Consider the following 26,228-nt stretch of genomic DNA (forward strand, 5'->3'; position numbering starts at 1 on the left):
GAATATCACGATGGATGAGAATATCCTTAAGTACACATAAAAAATTGCGCTGCCTTTGCTACCAAATAGAATGAATGAGAAAAAATATGTATATATATAGGGGCTCATGCGCACTGCCCCAATCACCCCAGGCACAGTGTGCACACGAACACGCGAAATACATGTCCATATGTGAAAGCTACATGCAGGTGAACACTTTTTCAAAAAAAAAAAAAAAAATTTTTTACGCATAAAATAAAGTGACACGAAAAAATGGGTTAGAATAAAGGGGGTATCATCCCTTTAGTGGCATTTTGCTTAAAAACGTAGAAACAAAATAAACACCTTCCCCTCATGGTGTCTTCTCAGTTACAAATTCTTCTCGACGTTGATATTAACTCCCCGTATGTTGCATTCCGAGCGATCTGTAATTTCGGATATGTCAGAAAAGTGCGTCTTATTCTTGTCAATAATGGTTGGCCCGCCCAGCTTGTGAACCCCCGTGTAGGTCGATTTGTCATCATGGAACCTCACATTCGCAGCTTTGGTCCCATAAAGGACTGGTCCACTGGAAGCTTCATTGCATAATGTTTCTACAAACTTCTCATAATCCAACTTGTGCTTATCTACCAAATGCTTAACTGCCTCAACAAACTGGTCATAGTTAATTCTTTTAGCTCCTTTCGCTTTAACCTTCGCGAATGTGAGGTCAGCATCCACGGCTGTCAGTTTTTTGTTCAGCAATTCTAAGAAAGGGATAAAGTGGGCGAGACAAAAAAAATGACACAGTTATGTCTTCCAAATGGGATATATATGGAAACGTTTTTACAAGCAAAGGTATGAATGGAAAGAAATAGCACTTTTCCTCTTCCCTGTTTCCCCGAAAGAGCAATTTTTTCATTAAAAGGGGGAACAAAAAGGTACAACAAAATTCGACAAAAAAAAAAAAAAAAAAAAAAAAAAAAAGAATGCGTGCAACTTTTTACACACTTGCATGAACACATGCCAACCGTTCCTGAGAAGACGGGCATATTCACATTTCACACATTACATATGCACACTTTTACGGACTAGTGATGAGCCCATCGGGGAGAATCCCCATTTTGAATGCCTTACTAGAGTCCTTCAAAATTTTTACGAAAGTTCTGCTGTCCATATCAGCCTCGTTCTTGGTGTATATGTAGAAGGCGTTTTCCATTTTGAGAAAATATGTATGCGGTTTATATTAAAAAAAAAAAAAAAAAAAAAATGGTTCACACTTGTGGGAATTGCAGTTGGGATTACATAGTGGGACAGAAATTAACAGCACAGAGGAGAAAAACCAAGGGGGGATTGGAAGATATCTGTTAAGATTTACTTCTGAAAACGGTTAACGTAGAGCGGAAAAGGGGGGGAAGGTTCGAAATGGTGAATGTGAGAGGGTGTTCATGTGTAACTTCAAGACAGGCACGAATAAAGGCAAAAATAAATCAAACAAAGGAAAACGAAAAAAAAAACTATTTAGATGCCGATAAACCAAATGGGAAATCAAATTCATAAAAATTAACGATCAAGGTTAAAGCTATTTTGATATAAATTTTTTTTTTTTTTTTTTTTTTTTTTTTTTTTGTGCAAAAATTATGACCTGTTAATGTAGAACTTGCTGGGCCACATATTTTTAGCGCCTGAACGGTTCATGCGGAAAAGTGTGCGTCCAAAAAAGGCAAGCCGTTTTTTCGTATAACAATTTTTTGCAAAAAGAACGAATGTCCCATATTTTTGTATCACTGGAGAAACAGCTAGCTATTTGTGCAGAATTTTTTTTTTTTTTTTCCCAAAACGCATGAATGGTCAGAAGATATGCAAATAAATGTTAGGGGCTGCGGGAAAGGCAAGCATCCTCACGCTCGTCGCTCGTTTTGTAAAAGAAGAGGAAAAGTCAAACTGGTATATAAATGAACTGGTGAGCGAGTTAACAGGACAACAAGTGACCATTTTAAACTATCTGGCATCTAAAAAACTTTTCGGCCAACTGGCGGGGATATCCACTTTTCTTCCGGTAGGGACACAGGCAGGCAGAAAAGAGCCCAACGTCGCCTAAAAGGGGAAAGCAGATTATCGCACGTTACTTTTCTAACTTCCCTTCGTAAGAAAAAGAGGTATTTTACCAAGCGTTGAACACCTTTGCGCATTTGCAGCGTTGTAACTTTTCACGCGCTCGCTTTATTTGTTCATACATTCTACCCCTTTTGACGTACAACATGAACGGCATCAGCATAATGGTAAAAATGGTCAACATGCCAAAAGTCTTGGTAAGTTTTACAGGTGCGCGGCGCAATGGAGGATATTTTCCATGCCAGCCATTTGGACCACTTGCTACGCAGCTTAGCAAAGTTGGCTCTAAGCACATGTTTTGTATTTCTTCCAGTATGGACTGTGTCCGTCCTTTCACACGTTGTCCCCTTTTTTCCCATGCCCTCCTTGCAAAACAGGCGCAAGTGCGATGCTTTTCCGATCGGAAAAGGAAAATTATGAACGGAACAGAATACATCAGGCGAAAAACTGGCTATGGCGGAAGGATAAGAAGAAACAGGCAAGCGCCTGCATATAAGAGGTGAGCACTTTGTCCAAGTCCAACAAACGGGATAAATAACATGCCAGCTCTCTTTTTTTTTTTTTTTTTTTTTTTTTTTTTGTAAAGTTAAAAAATAAAAAAAATAAAAAAAAAGGGGGAGAAATATCTTGCCTCATGTGTACCTTTTTCCTGCCACGGCGGCAGTGTTTCTCAACGCACGCACTGATCTTTATATATGTGTGTTTGGGGGGGAAGACGTTCCCCACGTTGTCAGAACATATGACATGGACAGGTGAATAATATGCAGATCGTTACACCTTCCCGATCGATTTTACCGTGCGCGAGTAACTATTACTGAGTCAACCACTTCCCAGCACATTAAACGAAGAACAAAAAAAAAAATATATATATAGAATAATAATAAGAGGCGCATTCGTGCGGATGAGTAAAAGAGCCAAACGAATTTTGCACACTGTGCAGGTGCAAAGAGTAGCATAAGAACATGGGTTTTACCCCACACATTTCATATGGGCAACTGAACGAATGGGTACCTAAATCTTCTCAAAAACGGACATTTTGGCGGAGCGCGCAGATTTGTTGGCCTTTAACTCCTCTTCGTTGGGGGTTATATCGACGTCGTTAATTTTTTTCCATAAGTTCTTCCTACTATGGACAAACATTTCCACACACTTGTATTCCAATGAATGGTATGAAATAACGACAAGTCTTTTTTTGGCCCTTAACAATTTATAACTCGATAATAAAAATTCCTTTAAGGCCTTCATTTCATCGTTGATGTAAATTCGAAATGACTGAAACACCCTGGACAAGACTTTCTGATTCGCTTTGTAATTTTTTTTGCATGTGGAAAGAACGATGTCTCGTAGCTGATACGTGGTCCTGATAGTTCCACTGCTTTTCCTCCACTGTACAATTTTTTTGGCAATTTTATACGCCTTTTTTTCCTGACCATATGTGTGCATAATAAACCTTAACTGTTGGGCGCTGTACGTGTTGAGGATTTCTCCGATTCCTTTTTTCGGCTCACTTTGGGGGCTCTCCCCCTTGGCTCGCTTAATCTGGTTAGTCTGATCGTATTGGTAATCCTCGTTTGAACCACCTTCCTCCCGTTCGATACTTTCCCGACACATCCGATCGTACTCCTCATCTGTGTACCTGTCTATGCTCATGTCAAGGAGACCGTTGTGCTGGTAACTGAACCCCCTCCTCCCACATTTCAGCTGGTGTGTAGATACACCCAGATCGAGTAGAATGCCACTGTATCTTCCAAACAAGGGAAGGCCATGCCGATGGAGAAGGTGAATGATGTATCTGTAGTCTCCGTGTATCATTGTTAGTTTATTCGTATCTACATAGCATTGCAGTTTCTGTTTGCTGTAATAAATGGATTCTATGTCCTTGTCTATGGCAACCACTCTGCTTGTTCGTGGAAAACTTTTTAAAATTTCCAAAGTATGTCCGCCACCGCCCAGTGTTGCATCGATGTAATACTCAGGTGAAGTATTCTGCATTAGGGAAACCCGCGGGGTAGATGTAGATGAAGGGGGCTTAACAGAAGCATCCCTTTCTTGCGTTGTCCCTTCTGGTTTCTTTCCATTTTTCATTTCCCCCTGCAGAGTTATACCCTTTTCTTTTCCTTCTTTTCTCTCCCCTGGTGAGGAAATAATAAAATAGGAGGGGCGTGCTTCGCCCTGTTCTTCTACTCCATTTGTGTCGTATCCTTGTTGGTAACGCTTTTCCGTGTTGTCCTCTGTGGGGTCGTCAACCCTAAGGTAGCGTATGACTTCGTTAGCAAGCACAGGGGTATGGTAGACATACGAACTGTCTAATATGTTGACTTCATCTTGACATTCCCCTTCTGGATTCGTCGCAAAGTTTGTTGGGTGGCGGTTTGAGTTTACGACGATTCTTCCATGCCTGCTACGGAGGTCACTACATGGTCTACCTCTCTGCGGCGTGAAAGGGGGGGCGAGTGTCTTCTCCGGGTGACTGACCCAAAAGCAGTGACCACACGTGCTAAGCAGGGCAAGGGAAAGGAACAGTGAGTTGTGCATCCAGCATTTGAGGGGTACACGCGGGGGCCAAAAAAAAAAAAAAAATGACAAAGTGAGAAAAAAGAAAAAAAAAAAAAAAAAAAAAAGGTAAGGTAAGGTAAACTGGGAGGTGTATTTAAGCAGGCATGAAAAGCGGGAAACAATAAGAAATAAAATAATAAAATAATAATAAAATAAAACAGCCTAGAGATGTGCCCAAATGAAGTATCCAACGGAATGTTTTTTTTTTTTTTTTTTTTTTTTTTGCGCTCACCAACGATTGAAAGAATAACCGACGCACAGAGCGCCTGCAACGTGCGCACACAACGGAACAAGAGATTTGTAAGAGTCGCTACAAGCAGGGGGAGAAAAAATAATATAAAATAAAAAAAAAAATAATAAAATAGTGTAATGTAATATGATGTGATGTATTATAATGTAACGTAATAAACACAGTGGAAAACTCCCATAGGTACAACTTCCCTCTGCATGCGCCTATCATGATAATTTTTTCTAAAGTACATTTTGACTACCCCTATTTTTACCCCTCCGTGCGTTCCTATTGGTGCTGATTTGTACCAACGGCATCCCCCCCCCCCCCCCCTCCCGTACGTACATGTGTGAAAAATTTAAGCTGTTCAGGATATTCCCATTTGCAGTCCCTTTTTTGAGGAAATACACACCACGGGGGAACCCCAAGGATAAGCGGTCAAGCGGTCAAGCGGTCAAGCGGTCAAACGGTCAAACGATCAAACGGTTAAACGATCAAACGGTTAAACGGATAATAGGATAATCAACTAAGAAGGAAGAGAGAGGAAACTGTTAGAAAGAAAAACTCGCCGATCAGCCTCACCCAAAATGAATGTAGGCGTGTACCTCCTAACAGCATTCCTTCTATACGCATCCCTACTGAATTACAAAACCTTGGTACACCTGATTACCCCCCCTTTTGGTGAGCACATACAGAAGGGGGACGACCCTGTCTATAATGCCATTGATAAGTATTTGCACATCTTCCTGGAATATGGGTTCGTTAGCATCTACCTTATAGTTGCATTTAAGCCACACAGAAATGTGTACTCGAAGCAGAGTCCCCAGAACTACCTCTTTGCCAAAGTGTTGCTAGTGTTTTTTTTTTTTTTCCTGTTCCACTTTCTCCTTAATATCAAAAATAACTTCCCCCTAAACATCTTCTATCTAATACTTACGACATTCCACTTGTCTGAATTTTTCCTCTCCTTTTTACACAACAAGAATAATTCAAATTACTACAACTTTTTAGTGAATCCTAATTGTGGCTATGTGTACTTCTTCATCCTTACGTTGCTTGAATATTACGCAAAGATTTTTTTTTTCGTCTTGGTGCCCTTTTGTGAGAAGTATTTTAGCAAGAGACTCCTCCAGAACCTCCTCATTGTGAATTATTTTTTCTTCAAGAATTTCGTACAGAATGGGCGAGCTGTATGCACCTACTTCTATGTTGATCAGATCGATTGGGGGGTTAATCGAGGGGAATGCCAAGTCGGCATTGGAGTAAACTCGAACCTTGGCACTGATTTTACCGTTGGTGTGGGCGCGGGGGAGTCATCCTTACTGCGCCTTCTACAGAACCGCATACGCATGCGGGGAGAGCTACACAGGGGGGCCTTCGCACTCCCCTTAGCAAAAAGACAGGGATGTTCTTCACAAGGCGATGTAAAATATACTGGAGAAAAGAACGCATGTTTCACGGGTGATGTTTTTTCCCTTGGGGGGATCTATGGAGAATGCCTCTTCACCACAGGGCCACCCCCTTTTGACACATGCAAAAAGTACGACTTAAACAACTCCATATACCAGAAAATTATTCACCAATACGCAGGCATATTTGATAAGTATGAAGTGAAGGGAAGTTACAAACGAGCACACAAGTACCACCTCTTCTTTGTACTGCTATGCATGCTCTTTTCCTTGTGTGGTTTACTTTTGCGAATATTAGGTTTAGCTCATTGTTCCAAGAACTTCTCCTTCTACGTTATGGACACCGACCACTTGGTCGACAAATGTATCAAGAACAAACATACGTTGGTGAAGTCTGGTGTGTACAAGTATATGAGGCATCCCTGCTACACTGGATGGTTCTTCTACGCATTATGTAAGGCTCCACTAGAGTGTATCCCCGTTCGTGTGTGTGTGTGGGAGGCAATTACTCTCTATCCAGATCCCCCACTTTGTGTATCGAAGAAGAGTGTATTTATTCACATATATCCGCTAGTACAAACACATGTGTTTCATCCCTTTTCCCCCTCTCAGTCTTGCAACTGCTCCTCCTCAACCCTTTCTGCTTCGTCTTAAGTTTTTTTGTATTATGGGCGTACTTTTATCACACCATCAGAATGGAAGAGAAGTACTTATTGGAGTGTTACGGCGAGGAGTACAGAAATTACAAGCTGGAAACACCCAACATATAGTAAGGCAAAATGGAGGCAAAAAAAAAAAAAAAAAAAAAAAAATTACATCCGTTGGGATGTTATAAATCTGAGTGGTCCAGGAGAAAGTGCACAAAAGATACTTATGGTTATCCTCCATGTGGGTGCTATTTTTTTTTTTTTTTTTTTTTTTTTTTTTTTTTTTCCTAACGTAGCATCCCCTTTATGGGCGGAATTTAACCTGTCCGGAAGAGGATTCTTCCAAATGAAATACACGGGTAAGGCTTCTTCTTCCAAACAGGGATTTCCTTCACACATGTACTTTTTCGTCTTGTCCTCCCCCTTCCGGTGTTCACCACACGGAGATTTTTTCCCTCCTGATTGGTACACACATTTGGGAGACCACCTAATGGAGTGTAAATCCTCTTCATGTGTAGCCAAATATTACATTATATAAATACCCCTTTTTTTGTAATCCATCAGGCCGTTAATATGATATTCTTCACTTCTTCCACCATAATTTCTGCATCGGCGGAAAGACACTCATTGGGCTCATTGGGTTCCTTGCTCTCCAAGGAAATATTCTCTCCGTTGCTCTTCCACAAACAGAGGGCTGTGTGCACAGCGTTCTTGTACATGTTGATGTACTTATTGGTGTAGAGCTTTTCATCGACGAAGTATTTTAGTTCCTGCGGTGAGGGGGAGGCACACATTTCATTGGATCGGTACGCGCGAACGAACACACACATATTTATATATGTGCAGTCGTCCACCTTGGTATTTGCGCACGTATGAACAACGTGAACGACGATGATGGATGCACAGGTACTCACGTTCAAGGCGCTTTCGTGGGCACTCTCCACGAAGAGACTGGGGTACTCGTAGTGGTTCAGGCATCGCAGGAGTTGGAAACCTACATGAAGGGGGGGGGGGGGGGGGAGCGTGAAATTAGTTTGCACAGGAACACGCAAATGTGCACACATGTACGTATCTGGTTGTGTATGTGCGTATTTGTGATAAATTTTTTTTTTTTTTTTTTTTTTTTTTTTTTTTTCCTCCCCACAGTTATGCTCGGCGTTGTAGGAAACCTCCACGGAGCCATTATCCCCGAACACCTTGATGTCGAAGATCTTGTTGCTCGATTTGTCGGAAATGTTAAAGTAGCAATTCAGTGAATCGAAGAGCGCACTGCCCGCAATGGACTTCACGGTGACATTCTCGCCCTTCACAGAGTAGCATTTGGCAGATACACTTTTGGGCTTGGAAAATAGAAACTCAATTAACGATATAATCAACACCGTTTTGTAGAAGAGCACATTTTCTATTCCCTCATTTTCTGTTAAAAACGGCATGAACGTAGATTCAATTTGAACAGCATATATATGTACCCCTAATTCGTTCAGTGTATTTTTTAAATTATAAAAAACGCGCTGATTTGTTAAAACGTTGAAGATATTCCAATAAAACTGTCTGTTCGTTTTTTTAAATTCTGCCTTCACGTCGTAGATAATATCGTTATCCATATTAAAGTTCTTTAGGGATGCTTTTAATTTACTTAATTTTTCTATATCAATTGATGGTAAGTTTGAACTGAAAATAAAGTAAAATTTCTTTTGGTTTATCACGTAGTCCAATATTAGCTCATGGAGCTTCGACGTGGACATGGCTATAAAGAGAAGATGAACACCATCCAGATTTTGCTTTTCAATGAACTTAAGCACGTTGTCGTTTGTGTTCGTTTCTGTATCGTACAGACCGAAGGTGTCCACAAAGCACTTGCTCATTTTTGCGTCTTTGCAGAAGAGGTACTTTATTTTCCACTCCACCGTCAGCAGGGGGATCCATGAGAAACCTTCATTGTCACAGATGAGAAATAACTCCTTTTTTTTGTGCGTCATTTTGGAGGGACATCAATCTGTGTGTATGTGTGTGTATATGTGTGTATATGTGTGTATGTGTGTGTGTGTGAGGGGGGAAAAGTCTAACGGGGTATATATACCTCCCTATACGTGCACCTACGTGTATACCTGTTCGAGCGACAAGGGGAATGTGCTTACCAAATATTTGTACACCCCCCTTTTTTGCAACGCTCTGATGGAGAAAATACACTGCCCTGAAGCGGCCAACTTTATTTTCGCTTTGACAAGTGCCCAGGGGAAGACGCAAAAACACGCTTCACTAGAAATAATCCAAACGTCAATGTCCACACAGTATTATCCGGAAAAAAAAAAAAAATTACACACACGAAAGCAGTACACCATGTGAAGAGCAGCAGGTTAATAATAATAAAAAATAATAAAATAAAAAAAAAAAAAAAATGTGCACTCCAAAGCAACTATAAAAATGCACAAATAAAAAAAGGATAAAATAACTTCCAACAGTCACACAAAATTCCTACACAGCAGTATTTTTTTTTTTTTTTTTTTTTTTTTTTTTTTTTTTTCCCGTCCATGTTGATATAACTGTGCGAATATATGCATGCAGAATGGGGTACAGAAGAAAATGCAATTTGTTTAAACAACTACAACAAGTCCATTTTTGACGATCATGGTGAGCATGGCAGTCTGTTGTTACTTCGTTTGTCACTCAAATGGATGCACGCGATGGGGCTGTTGGACGGAAAAAAACGCAAATGTATTCCCGAATAGACGACGGGGGAAAGGCAATTTTTTTTTTTTTTTTTTTTTTTTCCCACCAATTGGTATTAAAGGAAGTGCGAAGTTCACGGTGCTGTTGTCGAGCGACTCGTATGACGAGCTCCCCTCCATCATTAGGCCATTGCGTTGGAAATCTTTTCCTCAAAAGGGGTATGCATCCGTCCCCCCCCCCAAAAACACACATAAAAGGGTGCGCACGCTGAAATTCATTTTTTTTTTCAACATATCCGCGTGGTGCATATTCCCTTGTAAGAAGAAAGGATTCATTCAGAATTAACCTCGCACAGGGGGTATGCCCTTCTGTGGAGTGGCAAAGCATTTCCTGTGTAACCCTATCCTAATTATCACACAGAACACAGCAAACAATAGCTGCTAAGTGAGGAGCCCCCTGCTTTCCTCCCCCAATCAGACATGGTACTTGACTTCGAAAAAATGAAGGCAAATTTCTAATATGCGTAAATGTAGGAATGGTTTGTGTCTTTTCATTTGTTCATTATTTTATTTATTTTTTCCCTATATACCGATACACACGGGTTATTCTCCCCTATGGTGTAAAAGACAAAATCGGGTTCCTATAAGGATGCATCATTCAACTGCTCTTTTAATAGAAAGAAATAAGGCATGTGTACCTCGCCATTATTCTGTGGACCTGGTTCATGCGGTTTGTCTTCCCCTTAAAAAATATATATATATATAGACGAATGAACATGCGAACTTGCTACGCGTCCATTTCTGCGTTCTGGAACCCGCGAAAGGGCGAATGTGGCACAACTCTCTCCTGTTGCACAGGTAGAAGAGTGGAACATGGGTGGATGTACGAGAAAACTTTTCCAAGTAGAGTCTCATGCACATGTTTCGTTAATCCTAAAGGGAAGTGACGTAGAGATGAAGCTCATTTAGCATGGATTTCCTCTCACCCTTTGCCCTTCTAAAATATCCTCGCGCGGTGCAATTTTCCCTGCTATAATTTTTTTTTTTTTTTTTCTAACATTGCAATTTCTTCACCAGTGGGAGGGCAAAAAAAAAAAAAAAAAAAAAAAAAAAAAAAAAAAAAATAAGGCTCCTCTGCAGGTCTCCCCCCCCCCTTCCTCCTGGTTAATAGTAACCCCATTTGTCGGAAAAAAAAAAAAATAAAATAAAACTTTCGGGATGTACAAAGTTACGCAGTATGCTAGTTAAAAAGAGCACGCTTTAAGTGGCCCCCTTCTGTTTCTTCCTCCAATATTATAACATCCAGTTGGGAGAAGTTGCCTTCCCGTGTGAGGTTACACTTGCGTGTGGTGCCCAAGTGTGAAGCATCACTTGAAGCGGTATTTGTACACCATTTTTTTTTTTTTTTTTTGACGCCACTTTTACGCCTAATTTCACCATGACCATGCACCGCACGTTGCGAAAAATCTTCGACCGCCAAACATGCGATAAAATAGAGAGCATGAAGATCCTCCTCGTGGGGGCGGGCGGAATAGGTAGTGAATTTCTAAAAAATATAATCACCATAGGTTGTAGAAATATCGACATAGTGGACATTGACACAATTGATATCACGAACTTGAATAGACAGTTTCTGTTTAAGAAGGATGACGTGAAGAAGTACAAGTCCTTTGTCGCCAAGCAGAGGGCTCTCCAGCACAAGAAGGATCTGAACATCAACGCCTACACATTCGATGTGTGCACCATGAAGGGAAGTGACATAGCAAAGTACGACTACGTTGTCAACGCTCTCGATAATATTAAGGCAAGAAAATATGTAAATAAATTATGCGTAATGGAGAAAAAGGTATTAATTGAAGCAGGCAGCACAGGTTATAATGGCCAAGTGTATCCCATCCTTGCAAATGAAACAAAATGTTACAACTGTGAAGAGAAACCAAAAAATAAAACATATGCCATTTGTACAATTAGGCAAACCCCATCGTTACCTGAACATTGTGTAGCATGGGGGAGACTTATTTTTGAAACTTTTTTTTGTAAAAGTGATAATGAAACTTTGATTGATATTAAAAATCACATTGAGGAAGAATCAAAGAAAAGGAATATGGAGCAGTATGAAATTATCACCTTCATTTTTAACTACCTCTTTTACGACACCATTAAGGAGCTAGCCACATTGAAGAAGGACTACGGCACGGAGCCCATCCCCATACTGTTCAAGGATAATGCAAAGAAGGAAGACAAATGTGATGAGATGGAAAAGGAGGAAAGTAACACCTTAAAAGAAGGGGAACCTCCCCATGGGGGTGGACAGAACGAAGCACATAAACACAAGGAAACCGAACCGGCCTCCATCACCCTGTGCTCTCAAAATATCTGGAAACAAGATGAATGCATAAAAATGTACACAGAAGCATTCGAAAAATTGTATAGTTACTTAAACATAAATAAAAAAACAGAGGAATACCTGGTGTTTGATAAAGATGATGATGACTGCATCAATTTCATAACAGCCATTTCGAATTTACGAATGATGAATTTTTCCATTAAGCAAAAAAGCAAGTTCGATGTGCAGTCCATCGCCGGGAACATCATTCCTGCCATTTCATCTACCAACGCGATTGTGGCTTCCTTGCAGGCCTCGCAACTTATTCATGTTATTGAACACTTGGAACGTGTGAAGGGGGGAGACGAGGCGGTCGAAAAAATCAGTCTAAGAGACAGCAAGGCAAAACACGTGTGGGTTAAAAGTATAGTCAGCGGAAATAAAATGTTCTCACGTGGAAATATTGTGAACGCAGAAAATTTGGAAGCGCCCAACCCCAGATGTTACATATGCCAACAGCCCATGATAGATATTTATATCAAAAGTTTTAGCGAAATGACGCTATACGATTTTGTAAAAAATGTATGCACAAATGAGTTGGCTTTCTTGTATCCCTTCCTGGACAAACAAGATAGAAACATCTTCGACTATGATTCCTTTTTGGAGGAGGACGAAGAGTACATAAAGAGCTTGTATAACTCACTGAGCGAATGGGATATTAAGAATGACGAGATTCTTATTTTGACAGACTTCCAGAATGATAAGGACCAGCTGGAGATTCACCTGAAGGAGGATCCCACGCTCGAAGTACCCTACGACATAAAGCAGAAAGTTGTTAAGAAAACGAAAGCGGATGAGCTCAATGGACCGGAGGCGCCACCCCCCAGGTTAGACAAGCGTACGCCACGTTACGGCGCAGTGGATTTGCGATTACACGGGGTGAAGTACACCCATGAATGGAGTTGCAATTGTGTAGGAGTGCCCCTCACGTAAGTGCAACTTTTTTTTTTTTTTTTTTTTTTTTTCTTCTCTCCCTCCTTACAGCTCGAAAAAAAGGAAACACATAAACGAGGAGGAAGAGCCCCTGAACGATAAAAAGAAGGCGCGCACCCAGAACAAGGTAGAAGAAATCGTCATCGACGACGAAGAATGTGTGAATGATAGTTTGGTGCTAATCGATTGAATTGGAAGACCCAACCTATCCCCGTTTATATCGGAAGGGTTATTTACGATTATCCTCATTATGATAACATAAGAGAGGGGATCAAACTGCCTCTCCACCTTTTATCCATACAGAATCCTCCTTTTTTTACCCCCTTTTCGTGGCGTAATAGACACCAAAGTGGGGTGCTGATGCATCCCAGAGCATTGCGTTAGAGGAGTAAAGGGACACAAACAAACGTACGAAGGTTGCGTTCATTCGAAAAGACAAAGTGATGAATGATATACACATTTTTTTATTTTCAAGTGCTGCACAGAAGCATGAAGTTATACGCCTTCTAAAACGTAAAAAAAAAAAAAAAAAAAAAAAAAATTGGTGCAAATGTTGTGTGCACATGGTTGTGATGCACATTTCGCTAGTTTTTTCTTTTTTTTCTTTTTTTTTCTTTTTTTTTTTTTTTTTTTTTCTTCCGCTGTGTTTCATTTTGGCTAGCTGATCATATGTGGCTGACTTATACCCTGCCCCTACTGACGCAACACCGCGTCTCGCTCAATCACGATATCCACCTTATAGGCAACAACGTACACATCCACATAAATCGAAACTGCCTTATGAATGCCATTGTCCAATATTTGTATAAGCATACCTCTTGATGGCTTAAAGTAATGATCTATGATGTTGAAATTTTTAAAAAAAACTTTTTTCGAATTTTTATGAACAATTAAGGTTTTATTTCTTATTTGTATGTGGGGGTAGGAAACCTTTCTGAACTGGTCAGGCGAAATTTCATTCTTGCTAAATTGGATTGTGTTGTCATTTCCGACAAACTCGTTTGACTCGTTTTCTTTAATCACTTCGTTTAGAAGGTACATCAGTTGAACGTTATTAATGTTAAAGTTGAATAGTTGGAAAAATTTGTACAATAAGTTTAAGGGGACGATATTTTCAAGCTCGATCTTTTTTGGCCTATAAGTGGAGTCATACGAGTTTATGAAGTGTTGGTACTCCTGTGCGATGTCTCCATGTGACCCATATTCTTTGTGGCTTACTCCCTCCGAATTGTTATGTTGCTTTTCGCTAACATTTTGAAGTTCCTCTACGCAATGCGCCCCTTCTTCGTTCTTACCACTCACACATACAGCTCTGTTAAGGAAGTTATTGTTGTGTTGTAATATGTCCAAATAGGGGATGACCATGTGAGAGGCATTCTTCGCATTAATAACGTTTCTGATCATGTCTGCAGTAAAGTGGGATAGCTCTATGTTTTCCAAAATATGCTGGAACTGTTTCTGCCATTTGTTATCATCTCCATTTTTGTTGTGATTTCCATCCTCACTGTCATAACTCCTCTGAATGCACTTGAAGTAGAAAAAAATATCGCTCTTCGTGTATGGCAGGAAAATGTCGCAAAAAAGGAGGAGGAAAAAAGTACTGCAGTTTTTGTACTGCTTATAATTGTTCAAAATGTAAGTCACATTTTTTAGCATCGTTTCTAGGCATAAACTGATGAGGTCTTCTTTGTAATATTCTCTATATTTCAAAAAGAAGAAATCATCGTAGTACTCTTTTTTTTGTAATTTTTCCTTTAGCGTTTTGTCCTTCAAGTGGAATTTCTTCACCGAGCTAAATTGGTCCACGATGTTTTTGATCTGTTCGAAGTGTTTCTCCTTCAGGACATTGTCTAGTGCGCCATCCTTTTTGCGCGTTGCCATGGGGGTGTTGTCCTTATATATACCTGTACCCATATTCGTATTGCCTCCCCCGTGTTGTTCTCTTTTCATCTCGGAGAGGAGTTTTCCCCCCTCCGGCATTCTGCAGTTCTCCTTCTCCATTTCATTATAGTCGTAAATCATGGACAGTATGTATTCAACACTTGGCGTGTTATTTTCATTGTAAATATTGTCTACAAAATATTTTCTCTTCTTCTTCATTTCACACATGACCAGTTTAAGTTTCTCAATGTAAAGCATCCTTTCCTGCTCGTTCATCATTTTGAAGTTACAGCGCATGTGGTTGTACAGGCTGTGGAGCTGTTCTCTCAGGGCATCGCTGTTTCCTTCATCACTGAGTGAGAGTTGGTTCCTTTTTTTGAGAATCAGCTTTTCATTTTCGTCTATCCCTTCTGAGGCGCCCTTCTCAATCGTGTCCACCACGGGATGCTCCAAGAGTAAAGTCTGCTCATCATTCCATTGGGCGGCTCCCTCCTCAATGGCAGGAACAGTGCCATTATTGTCTTCACTTAAAAATAAATTCAATTCTATATCATACAGTGAATGGTCAAAGAAGTGTAAATCCACATAAGAAAAAAGCAGAGCCATTATGCTGGACACCTTCAAATCGTGGATTTGCTTTATCATAATATTTTTTATGACCACGGTCAGGTGAATTGAAAAGTAGGAGTAGTAGGACAAACTGTACAAACTCTCCAACACGTTGACCAGGTAGCTACTATCGGCATTCTTAAAAATTAACAAAACTTTGTTCAAATCGAACTTGTAATTTTTGACGTCAAAAAATGGATACGCACTATAGGAACTTTTAAAATAATCGTCCTCCTTCAGTGCACTTAACCCTTTGATGAATAGGGAGCCTTTGTATTTGCAACTCTGGTTTGTTCGCTTCACCGAGGGGTCGCTATTCAGGGTGGGTAATTCCTTCGTGTGGTGGGTGCTTGTTGCTCCATAGTGCCGATAATTAAGCTGAGTTCCTCCGCTAAATGAATTGCGTGTGTCCAGATTGGCTGAGTGGGCCCTGTTGACTCCCCCCCTCTGAGGGGCCTCACCATTAAGGGCATTTTTCTCCCAAGAAGAGACATTCCTCCCTCCATGGGCATCAGTCAAAATCTTCTGTTCATTCGAAATAACCAACAGAAGAAGCAAAATGAAGTCTTCATCCCGCAAATTCAGTAAGCTCAAAATGTGCAAAAATTTACATGCACACTTAAAAGATATATCATTATATTTATATGTGAAGAGAAAATTGAAAATATCAAATATTAGCTCATCGGTGGTTTCACTTCGTTTATTTTTCATGTAGAATTTGGAGAGAGCTAGAAGGAGATGCTGCAGTGATGTCACATTTACGCTGTGCATATATTTATATGTAACTGTTTTTACTTCTTCATATAATTCTTTGGGGAAAATATTTATTTTGGAGAGACAAGAAATTGATATGCAAAAAGAATTGATGTTCATGTTTTTGAAGATGATTAGTTTGTTGACTATTGCTCTTATCAGTTCGTTTTCGAGTGATGCAGTTTGAATGTCGCTTTGGGGAGGCATGCTTCCACGGGGTGAACGTTCCACGGGTGAACGTTCCACGGGAGAACGTTCCACGGGTGAACGTTCCACGGGAGAACGTTCCACGCGGTTGCATGATTCGATGCGATTATCGTGATCGATAATATTTCCCTGTTCAGAACTTCCTTCCGGGGCTGCCATTATGGACACCTTCCTCCTATCTATGAGGTTGTTCAGTCCATACAGCAAGCAGGACAAGCCATACTCATTAATCTTATCTACCTTTTTAATAATTTCTTTAACGACACGCACGTAAAAAAGGGGGTCGATATTTCTCACTTTGAGTTTTCCCCAGGAGTAAAGCAACGCAACAAGCGAGTGAATGTTCGCATCAGTCACCTCATCGAAAAAGTTACTTTTGTCCAACGAAAAAAAATTATTGTTAAAGAGCTGATACTTGGCTAGACTGTTACAGATGATAATGTTGTTACTGAGAGAAACATTCTTTTTTTTGTAAATTAAAATGTTAATTATTTTATTAACTAACAACAGATCGTGGTCGTTTCCGTTGTACTTGAGATGGTTAGCAAAGATGGTAACTATATCCTTCTCGCAAAATTCGTTTAAGAGAAAAAAGCAAAATTGGTTTAGGTAGTTTGCACTTTGCGTCATGTTGTGTTTGTTCAGATGCAGGATCATATTGAACACTTCTCTCTTGCGGACTGAAATAGCGTTGTGCTTCAGATTGGCATCTTGGAACTGGAGGATTTGTCGGCAGGTGCTCTCTCCGCTCTGTCTATTCCTCTCACTTGTTTCATTGTCAACAAATTTGTCAGCTCTGTCAGTTTTGTCAGTTGTGTTAGTTTTGTTAATTCTGTCAGTTGTGTTAATTTTGTTAATTTGGTTAATTTGGTTAATTTGGTTAATTTGGTTTAATTCCCCCCCGTTGGTTATTGCCCTTAGCGAGGCGACGAACTCCTCATGGGCCCTCTGCATACCACGCAGGAATTCCCGCCTTCTCAACGGAAAATTGGGGGCCAACTTCCCGCGTGTGGCAGTGCGACGACCCACCACACGGGTTAAGCACTCACCACCAACAGAATTATCTACCACATGTGTGTTTCCCCCAGGGGGGGTAGCTTCTTCTTCCTCCCCATTTGTTGGGGATTTCATAGAGCTGTGTTCCCTTATCATCCTCTTCGTAACCGCCACAAGTGGCTTATAAAAATGTGTCCTCTCAATCTGCACCTTTTTCAGTTCATCTTCATATTTGTTAAAAATACTTCTGTAATTTAAAAAATTAAAAAAAATACTGAAGGGTTGTTTCTTTTCCTGTTTTTCTGAACTGTACAGGTAAAAATTGTCCAAATAAATTTGCCGGTACTTTTCCACGAAGCTGTCAGTCCGGAAAATTTCATAAAAAAGAAAAAAAATGAAGGCCAGGTCTTTTTCCCTATTGTGATGATAACCTTTGTAAGTGTAAGAAAACTTTTCCTTCAGGAATTGATGGTTACTTGATCTTCTATATATGTGCACATTCCTTTCCTCATCCCGTTCACAGTGTAACATTTTTTCTTTTAAAAAGTTCAGAAAAAATGTGGAGTAATTCAAATTGGTAAAAAAGGGAATTAAATAAAAGTGAAAATGCACAATGATGTTGTTTAAGAATTTGAGAAATTCACTTAAGTATAATTCGAAGAATTTATTTTCGCTTGCTGGGATGTGACTGAAATATTGAAACAGGAATAGAGGATTGTAGACATAAAAATTGGTGAAGTACACAGTCTTCATATATTTGTACATCCTGTCGTCGTAATTATTTGCACACACTTGGAGGAATGCGTTTAGCACCGACTCCTTCAGTGTGTATCGACTTAACGTGTTACTGGGGGCGACCCCTCCCGACTGGCCCGGGCCTTCACCGCTGCTCTGTACAACGTTGCTTTGGACAACGTTACTGTGTTGAACGTTACTGTGTTGAACGTTGCTGTGTTGAACGTTGCTGTGTTGGGCGTTGCTCTCTTCAGCGTTGCTATCTGCCACACTGGGGCGGTTAAGGAGGCTTCTTCTCAACTTACTGTTTAGCAGATATTGCGGAGAATTCCCCTCCTCCCGCGCTGCAATTTTTTTTTTTGCATTTTCGTAAAATTTTAAACATTTATACTGATCAGATTTTTCAAAAATTTCCTTGTACACTCCCAAATGATTCGTCCTGTGATTGTAGGAAAAATATTTTATTTCGTCCTTGTAAACTTCGTCCCTTGGTGTTACGTGGTTTCCGTTATCCCCCTTTTTTCCCTTGTGTTCGCCTCGCCGTCTCTTCGGATCGCTTCTCCCCCCTTGATGCGCCCAGCTGCCGGGCCTATGCGGGTGCCTTCTCTCCGGACAAGGGGATTCACTCCTGTCGGGGGGGGATCTCACTGTTGCGACATCGTTACTGGGGGGGGAGAACGCCACTGTTTCGATGTCGTTACTGGGGGGAGATGCCTCTGACGCTCTCCCCTGGACGACTTCATTCACAAAACTGACCACATCGAACAAGTACACATCCTGCGTGGGGGGCTTTTCCGAGGCCCCCTGTGCATTAGCAAAAAACTTGTTGTCCAAAATACGTTGGTAGGTGAGAACAATGGACCTGTCGTCCTTCCCCAAATATCGTTTCTTCTGGCGCCACCCAAGTAACTCCACCTTGTTCGTAAAAGCCTCTAACGCATTAAGCTTGAAAATTTCGCAATTTTTAAAATCTGTACTTAACTTAAGAAGAAGAAAAAGATGATAGAGACTAGCTCTATGAATGTGTCTCTTCGCTGTGCTCACTAACTGCTTAACCTTGTTCGTAAAAATGCAGTCTGTCAGAAATTTTTTAATGTGGTGTTTTCTGTTTCCTCCTATGGGAAGATACTTAAATTTATTTTTTTTCAGTCGTTCTATGTCTTTCTTTGCGAAGGTTAAAATATCTGCTTTTGCAAAATTACAGTAATGGGTGTTTTTGCTTTTGTTCACTCCTCTGATTTCGTTTCTGCCTCTGAACATGGCGACCATTTCATTGTACTTGGTGTTGGTCATCAATTTAACCCTCTCTTCCACCTTTTTCTTTTTATCCAACACGTACGTATCTCTGTTTCCATTCTTTGTGGCGTTCCGGTACTGGTAACACTTGATATTGGTATTTGCCAAGTTAGGTCTCTTTCTTCTGAGGGGAAATTTTTTCATAATTGTTCATTTTATATGGGCACAGGGGAAAAGCACAACTTTCGCCAGACCTTCCACGAACGAACCGGGAGTGGTGATACACGTGTGCTACTTGTGTATACACCTCCTCTTCGGCCAGTCTGCCTGATCCACAAAAATGTATTCCTTTTATTTTTATTTTATTTTTATTATTTTATTTTTATTATTTTATTTATTTTTTTTTTTTTCCAGTTTAGTGGATCCAATTCGGTCAGGCATATACGCTTATGCGCGGAGTAGTGCATCCTACATACACGCATAGAAAACAAAAATGTTTACGCGTACATCTGTCCCATACGGACAACACGGTGTGGAAGCATCCACGGCGTGGGGGGGGAGAGAAAAAAAAAAAAAAAAAAAAAAAAAAATCGCCTTTTACACGAAGATGAATGGTGGGCATGCATAGGCGATCTGGATGCGAGCGAGCATAAGAAAAAAAAAAAAAAAAAAAAAAAAAAAATCTCTTCCACGTGTGAGGGGTGCATTCTCGGCAAGGATGGTTTCATCAGGTGGTAACACTTGTCATTCATTTCAGATGCTGCTTCTACCAATCGTTTAAAGCAGTTCCTTCATGTGAATAGCTAGTGCGCCTCCTATTATTATCGACCTATATATTATTCCTGCTGCTCTGGCTCGGTTTTGCCTCCTTTCTTTTTTTTTTTTTTTTTTTTTTTCTCTCTCTCGGCAGGGCGGGCTGGGCAACGTTACTTTTTTTCCGCAACGCCATTGGGCCCCTAGAAATATGCATGTAACATAATCCATGTTCATTTTTGCCGCGGTTGGATTTTTCACTCTATCTTTTTTGTCGCCTCCACTTTTTTTAATTATTTTTCTTTTTTCCAGAGGAAGAGCTTCCCCTTTTTTTTTCCTATTTTTAATAGCACTTTTTTTTCGTGTTTTTCCGTTTTTCAATTTTTTCATAATAAATTTTTTTTTTTTTTTTTTAGCTTATATTTTTTATTTATATATTTTTTTATTAGCAACATTTATTTTCCCCTGGTAGGTTGGCTACCAACCCAATCTTCGAAAAATTTTCCGAGTTTTCTCAGAGGCGGATGGTGGTTGCATTTCCATCCGTTTATAAATTAAGGATTATTACCCCTTTTATTTTTATTTATCTTTTTTTTTTTTTCAAAAAGAATTGCTGCGAAAAAAATACTGTTGGGTAGGAAATTACCAACGGAGAGGAGTTGTGCAGGGTGGAGGGGTATATATAGCATGTCGCAGCCCCCACAGAGTATATAACGCATACCCACCTACATTGTGACATAATCTTTACAATCTCCCCTGCGCGCATCATGAAGCTCTCCATGAGGCTGAGCGACGTGCTTGCCAACTGCAGCACCAAGAAGGTGGACAAGGAATGCATAGAACACATGAAAAACATTCTCAGTGAGAAAAACAAAAAAAGGGAAGACCAAAGAAAGGAATTGTTCGAATTTATGGCCAACACCATTTATGAAGATTTAGAAAGAGATATTTTAAAAATAAGTATTTCGAACTTGGAGGAAAAAAAAAAAAAAATTCTGTTCCACAATTTGAGAAAGCTGTTCAAAATTCTAATACACTTTGAACAGGACAATGCCGACCTCGACGTGCTGTCTGATTTTCTCTTCTACTTGTTTAAGTACATGCGTAGATTGAACGTAAAGAAATGTTACAAAGTGGTGAAGAAGGTTACTAAGGGGGATATCTCCCCGTCTGGTAAGGCTGATAATGCTGACGATGTGAATGCTGACAATGCTGATGATGTGGATGCAGAGAATGCTGACCAGGTTGAGAAGGTAGACAGTGTGAATCAGGCGGAGCATGTTGGCCGGGCGAAGAAGACCCCCTTCCGAATGATGCCCTTCCTGCTTAGGAGTAACATCCTCATCTATTTGGAAATTCTAAAGAGAGAAGATAGCAAGAACTTACTTCCTGACGAACACTATTTTTATCAAACCGTCAAGAGCACCATGATGAGCAAGAAGTACATATTGATGTTAAGTCAAGTTGTGGGGAATGCAGTGACAAGCTTTCCGAATTTTCCTTATTTTATCGACACGACATTTAACTTATTCCTTTACGTAAAAAATAGCTTGGTTCCATTCTTCCTAAAAAATATGTACAAAAGAATTACAGATGTATTTCATCTAAAACAAAAAGAAATGAACACAAAATTTACAGTGAAAAAATATTACGGGTTCTTATTTTATGTATACTTTCTATACAAATTGAAGATCATTACCTTTTTGCATTTGAACCCTAGTACCACCTGTGGGTTGCTAAATGATTCTGTCCAATTGAGGGCAATCTTGGATTTATACTCCCACGTTTTGAAGGACTACAGAAATGTTTTGCACTTGTGCTTCACAGTTATAAGTAACAAGAAAAACAACAAAACGGTTATGAACACCTTCTGCTTTGCCATCATCTACTTGGTAAATCTCCTCCATGCTAACCATAACGACATCATGGATGCCTTCCCAGATAGCGCAAAAAATAACTCTCCTTTGTTTAAAAAATATAAGGATGTGTTTTCCATGTATCACAAGGTGTTCGATGCCCTGTTTAAACTGAACGAGGAGCCTGCCTTCAGTCTATCTAAGGTGAAACTCGCCGTACTTGGCAACCTCTCCTCCGGCAGATTCAATAATCATTTCCTATCGAAAAGGGAGAAACAACGGAAGGAGAAATGGGCACACAGACAGAATTATGCCACCAAGGAAGGGGAGACAAGAGACGGGCAGAATGCTCATCGAAATAATGCAGATCAGAATGAGGAAGATTCCCATAGGAGCAATTTGCACCGCGGAGCCAACCACTTGATCACTGAGTGGCTAGCCAAGAAGAAAGGCCACCTGAGCAAACAGGAACTGGTGCAGTTAACATATAGAACTTTAACTGAGCACGACTACTCCTGCTATATCGTTTTCTCTTTCCTGAATATGCTGACGAGGAAATTTATAAGGTTGTATGACTTCCCCCCCATCCTACACGATATTGTTTTTTACAAGCCTTTCCGCATTAGCGAGATTATTAGGGAGGATTCCGTTACGAGAAACAAACAAAGTGGTAAAAGTATTAAGAACGACAGGAACATTGTGTCTGCGCAGAAAATTCCAACAACGGAACTATCCAACATCCTCTACAACAATGCCTTTTTGAATTTGCTGAAAGATAAACTGTGCCTTTACCTGAACATTGATGGGAATATATTGAATTTGTTTTTTATCAATGAGCTGTACAAGTTTGTTAATAACAAGGATTTGAATTACAAGAACTTGCACTACCTACTCGCCCACGACACGGGCACCACGTACCACCGGATGAATGTCCTGTTTCTGTTGCAGAAAATTGTCCTGCGCAATGTGCTCAGGTACGCCCTCTCTCTGGGTGACGAGGAGAAAAACCAACAAAGGATCAATGACCAGAATAATGACCAGGAGAACGATCAGGATAGGGTTGGCGACCGAGTGGATACTGCACACATGCACACCGGGAAACCGAACCAACTGACCCTTCTCTTCGACAAGCAAAACAAAAAGCTGAAAATGCTTAACATGAACGAGTTCGCTCTAGGCACCAAGGAACTCAAGGCCGCCGCGGAGAAGAAGGAAGAAAATACATTCACCATTTTGAAGAGCATCGATTTTGTGGACATGAACGGAAATACTCAGAAGAGAAACCTCCAGTTCGACATGAACATAATTAACATCGCCGTAAATCAGCTAAACAGGGAAAGCTTCACTATATTAAAATCGCTAATCTCATTGCAAAATAAGAATAAAGATCATACGAAAATGTACTTGAAGAATTTACGCTCTCTTGAAATTTTACTCAAATGCACATACAATTTTGTGAACAAATTTTTGGCCATAATTCACCTGACCAAGTCAGGTGAAAAATGCATACTCTGTTGTAACGGCAAAAGGCAGAACATTTTATGCACAGAAAATTATTATGAGAAAGTTAAGAATAAGAAGAAGAAGATAAAGACAACGGAAAGTGAAGTATATCTACAATTTGAACCAACGTTTGGCAAAATATGTGCCAAAAGAAACAACTTCCTAGTTGTAAAAAGAATTATTAAATTGTGCGTTTCGATCATGAAGAAGGGAAAAGAAGACCTCGCTGAGGATAAGCAGAAAAGACGACATTGTAACGTTCAAACGGTGGAACTATCCAAAGTTATTATTTTCCTTTTTAACCTTTTGATATTTCACATGACGCATACTTTAAGTAATGCGGTGCAAAAAAAAGGAAATGACTCCAAGGTGAACAGGAAGAAACTCCAGAAAAGATATCGAAAGATTTTCCTGGATGCCAACGCTTTGGTGAAAATGGCAAATGTCCACGACTTCCGAGGACCCCTTTCTGACGATTTAAAAAAACAGATGATCATTTTTTCGAAGAATTACGTGCCCCTAAGTAAGTTGCTAAGCTGCAGTGCGTACAAAAATGAGTTTTTACTTTTCGCAACGCACAGCTTCCTGCCCGAGAACAGAAGGAAGAGTTTGAAATTTTCCAGGCGCATGCACAGGCGGTTGAAGGAGGTATCCCCGAGGGATATGATCGAGGAGGGACCGACGGGAAATGAAGAAGATGGTGACCGAAAGGACGGTCCAACGGATGGTCCAACCGACGGTTTAACTGATGACCAGACCGATCACCAACCGGACAACCAAGCGGAAAACCAACCGGACGATCGAACGGACGACCGAACGGAAGATCCACGGGAGGGAAGGGACGAACAGACGGACGATCCAAACGAGGAGCGAGACGACCAAAGCGACATCGTCGTGACGAATAACTTCCTGTTGGATATATTGGCGGAGGACCCCAAAAAAGAGGAGAAAAAAAAAAAGCAGAAGAGCGAAAATTTAGCGGAGAAAAAGGAACGCACAGATCTTTTTTACGACATCATGTATCTGCTGAAGCATCTGAAAGGGAACTTGAAGGAACAGAGTGCCGAGGACACCGTAAGAACGTTATGCTACGTGGCCTTATCCCTGGCAGTTATCTCGCGCAAGATGAAAATGAGTGCGCGCTTGTGTGAGCAGTTGGGCGGGGGAAGCGATGAAGGTAGCGGTGAAGAAGGCACCGATGAGGAGGATGACGAAGCCGCTGAAGAAAAAACGGACGAAAAGGAGGAAGAAAAAACGGACGAAAAGGATGAAGAAAAAACGGATGAAAGGGTTGAAGAAAAAACGGATGAAGAGGTTGAAGAAGTTGCTGAAAAAGTCGTTAGAGACACCCCGCAGGAAAACGCTGAGGAAGATTCTGAAGAAATAACCGATGAAGAAGGGGCCACTGAGGAAGCCGACGCAGCCCAGCCTAGCCGTGACGGTGAGGCCCTCCCCCAATCGCGCCCCGCCATGTACGCAGCGGACCTGCGTACCTTGGACAAACAAATCAAGCACATCATGATGAGCTTCAAAGTGAAGAAAGATATTGTAGCGCACGACAGAAACAGATTGATAGAACTGATAAAAAACGGCGTCGTAAAAATTGTGAAGATAATAATAAAGGAAACAAAAAATACAGAACTTTTAAAAATTATGATAAAATGTTTAGAGCATTATAACATGATTGAAAGTAGAATAACCCGTAAGAGCCACATAGTGATTAATTATTTACTGGAGTTTTTAAAAATTATTTTCTTCTTTCCACAATTGAGAAATTGCTATTCAAGATACTTAAGCATATTCTTCAAAAGCGCCTTTGTAAGGTACTTAAATATCAGCGAACTTTTTAACGGAATGTATAAGAAGCATTTTGCAAACATAATTAATAAATTTGCATCCGATTTTGATGTTACCTTTTACCTGAACGGTCAGGTAAAAACAGAAATCATCCAATTGGAGGAAAGGGAATTTATTTCAAGACAGCTTATGGCGATTTTCCAACATTGCAATAAAAAAAAAGTAAACAGAGTTATGCGTGATGATATCTGCAATGATTATATTTCCAACTTACTACGTCAAGGTATCACGAATGAAAAAAGTTTACTAAACACCTTTAGCTTAAATGAATTATCTCACCTTGTTCAACATATTTGCATATACCTGAACAAAATATTAGCAAGTAACAATGCCTACTTATTTAACAAGAAGGTAACGCTGAATTTGTTGGGGTTACTAAAAAAGATAAAGGCCATTAAGAACATGCAAGGGGATCATAACTTAATCCTCTTTAAGGACAAGTTGGTACACACACACATGGAAGAAGTTCGTAAGTTTCTTACTCTCCTGGATGAACGCATAGATAGCCACAATATACAAATTAACATTAATGAATTCCACAAAAGGCTTACGAGCATTTTGCAGGATGGAACGCGACCCAACGGCGTGAAGCGACCAAATGGGTCGGAAGCCTTACCGGGGGGAAAGCGCGTGCGAAGTGGTTAAGTGGTGAAGAAGGGGCTACAACGTCCCGTTGACGTTGCTTCGACCACATTGCTTCCACCACGTTGTTTCCACCACGTTGCTTCCACTAGATGGACAATCGTGTGAAAAAAGAAGAGTGAACTAAATAGTTATACAAACACTTCTATGCGTGGAAGCCCTACGCACATGACTTCGCATGGAAATATCCACATGCCTACATTGTGGGCACCGTTGCAACGCATGTGACGATCCACCAGCAAATTACATACATTTTTTATCATTCATTTTTGAATTGGGCTAACCTGTATTAATCATT

At 40.3% G+C, this 26,228-nt stretch overlaps 8 protein-coding genes across 8 annotated transcripts; 4 read left to right on the forward strand and 4 right to left on the reverse strand.

Moving 5' to 3' along the window:
* Positions 1 to 348: 348 nt before the first annotated feature.
* Positions 349 to 1,177, reverse strand: PKNH_1456300 (p25-alpha family protein, putative; the record flags this gene model as incomplete). Its single annotated transcript, XM_002262416.1, has 2 exons — positions 349 to 725; positions 1,096 to 1,177. 2 exons carry the CDS (start codon positions 1,175 to 1,177, stop codon positions 349 to 351), a joined length of 459 nt encoding a protein of 152 aa, XP_002262452.1.
* A 1,042-nt stretch (positions 1,178 to 2,219) lies between these two features.
* Positions 2,220 to 2,576, forward strand: PKNH_1456350 (conserved Plasmodium protein, unknown function; the record flags this gene model as incomplete). Its single annotated transcript, XM_039113682.1, has 2 exons — positions 2,220 to 2,270; positions 2,451 to 2,576. 2 exons carry the CDS (start codon positions 2,220 to 2,222, stop codon positions 2,574 to 2,576), a joined length of 177 nt encoding a protein of 58 aa, XP_038970051.1.
* Positions 2,577 to 3,084: 508 nt separating this feature from the next.
* On the reverse strand, positions 3,085 to 4,608 carry PKNH_1456400 (S-adenosyl-methyltransferase, putative; the record flags this gene model as incomplete). The annotated part of the gene is made up of 1 exon (XM_002262417.1): positions 3,085 to 4,608. One exon carries the CDS (start codon positions 4,606 to 4,608, stop codon positions 3,085 to 3,087), a length of 1,524 nt encoding a protein of 507 aa, XP_002262453.1.
* Positions 4,609 to 5,445: 837 nt separating this feature from the next.
* Positions 5,446 to 7,235, forward strand: PKNH_1456500 (protein-S-isoprenylcysteine O-methyltransferase, putative; the record flags this gene model as incomplete). The annotated part of the gene is made up of 3 exons (XM_002262418.2): positions 5,446 to 6,721; positions 6,880 to 7,036; positions 7,211 to 7,235. The coding sequence occupies 3 exons, from the start codon at positions 5,446 to 5,448 to the stop codon at positions 7,233 to 7,235; spliced, it is 1,458 nt and encodes a 485-aa protein (XP_002262454.2).
* A 239-nt stretch (positions 7,236 to 7,474) lies between these two features.
* Positions 7,475 to 8,893, reverse strand: PKNH_1456600 (conserved Plasmodium protein, unknown function; the record flags this gene model as incomplete). Its single annotated transcript, XM_039113683.1, has 3 exons — positions 7,475 to 7,684; positions 7,829 to 7,908; positions 8,059 to 8,893. The coding sequence occupies 3 exons, from the start codon at positions 8,891 to 8,893 to the stop codon at positions 7,475 to 7,477; spliced, it is 1,125 nt and encodes a 374-aa protein (XP_038970052.1).
* A 2,134-nt stretch (positions 8,894 to 11,027) lies between these two features.
* Positions 11,028 to 13,092, forward strand: PKNH_1456700 (SUMO-activating enzyme subunit 2, putative; the record flags this gene model as incomplete). The annotated part of the gene is made up of 2 exons (XM_002262420.1): positions 11,028 to 12,796; positions 12,954 to 13,092. 2 exons carry the CDS (start codon positions 11,028 to 11,030, stop codon positions 13,090 to 13,092), a joined length of 1,908 nt encoding a protein of 635 aa, XP_002262456.1.
* Positions 13,093 to 13,595: 503 nt separating this feature from the next.
* Positions 13,596 to 19,523, reverse strand: PKNH_1456800 (conserved Plasmodium protein, unknown function; the record flags this gene model as incomplete). The annotated part of the gene is made up of 1 exon (XM_002262421.1): positions 13,596 to 19,523. One exon carries the CDS (start codon positions 19,521 to 19,523, stop codon positions 13,596 to 13,598), a length of 5,928 nt encoding a protein of 1,975 aa, XP_002262457.1.
* A 1,316-nt stretch (positions 19,524 to 20,839) lies between these two features.
* On the forward strand, positions 20,840 to 25,933 carry PKNH_1456900 (conserved Plasmodium protein, unknown function; the record flags this gene model as incomplete). The annotated part of the gene is made up of 1 exon (XM_002262422.1): positions 20,840 to 25,933. The coding sequence occupies one exon, from the start codon at positions 20,840 to 20,842 to the stop codon at positions 25,931 to 25,933; it is 5,094 nt and encodes a 1,697-aa protein (XP_002262458.1).
* Between the last annotated feature and the right edge of the window lie 295 nt (positions 25,934 to 26,228).

The sequence above is a fragment of the Plasmodium knowlesi genome (genome assembly GCF_000006355.2).
Source record: "Plasmodium knowlesi strain H genome assembly, chromosome: 14".
Taxonomy (NCBI): Eukaryota; Apicomplexa; class Aconoidasida; order Haemosporida; family Plasmodiidae; genus Plasmodium; species Plasmodium knowlesi.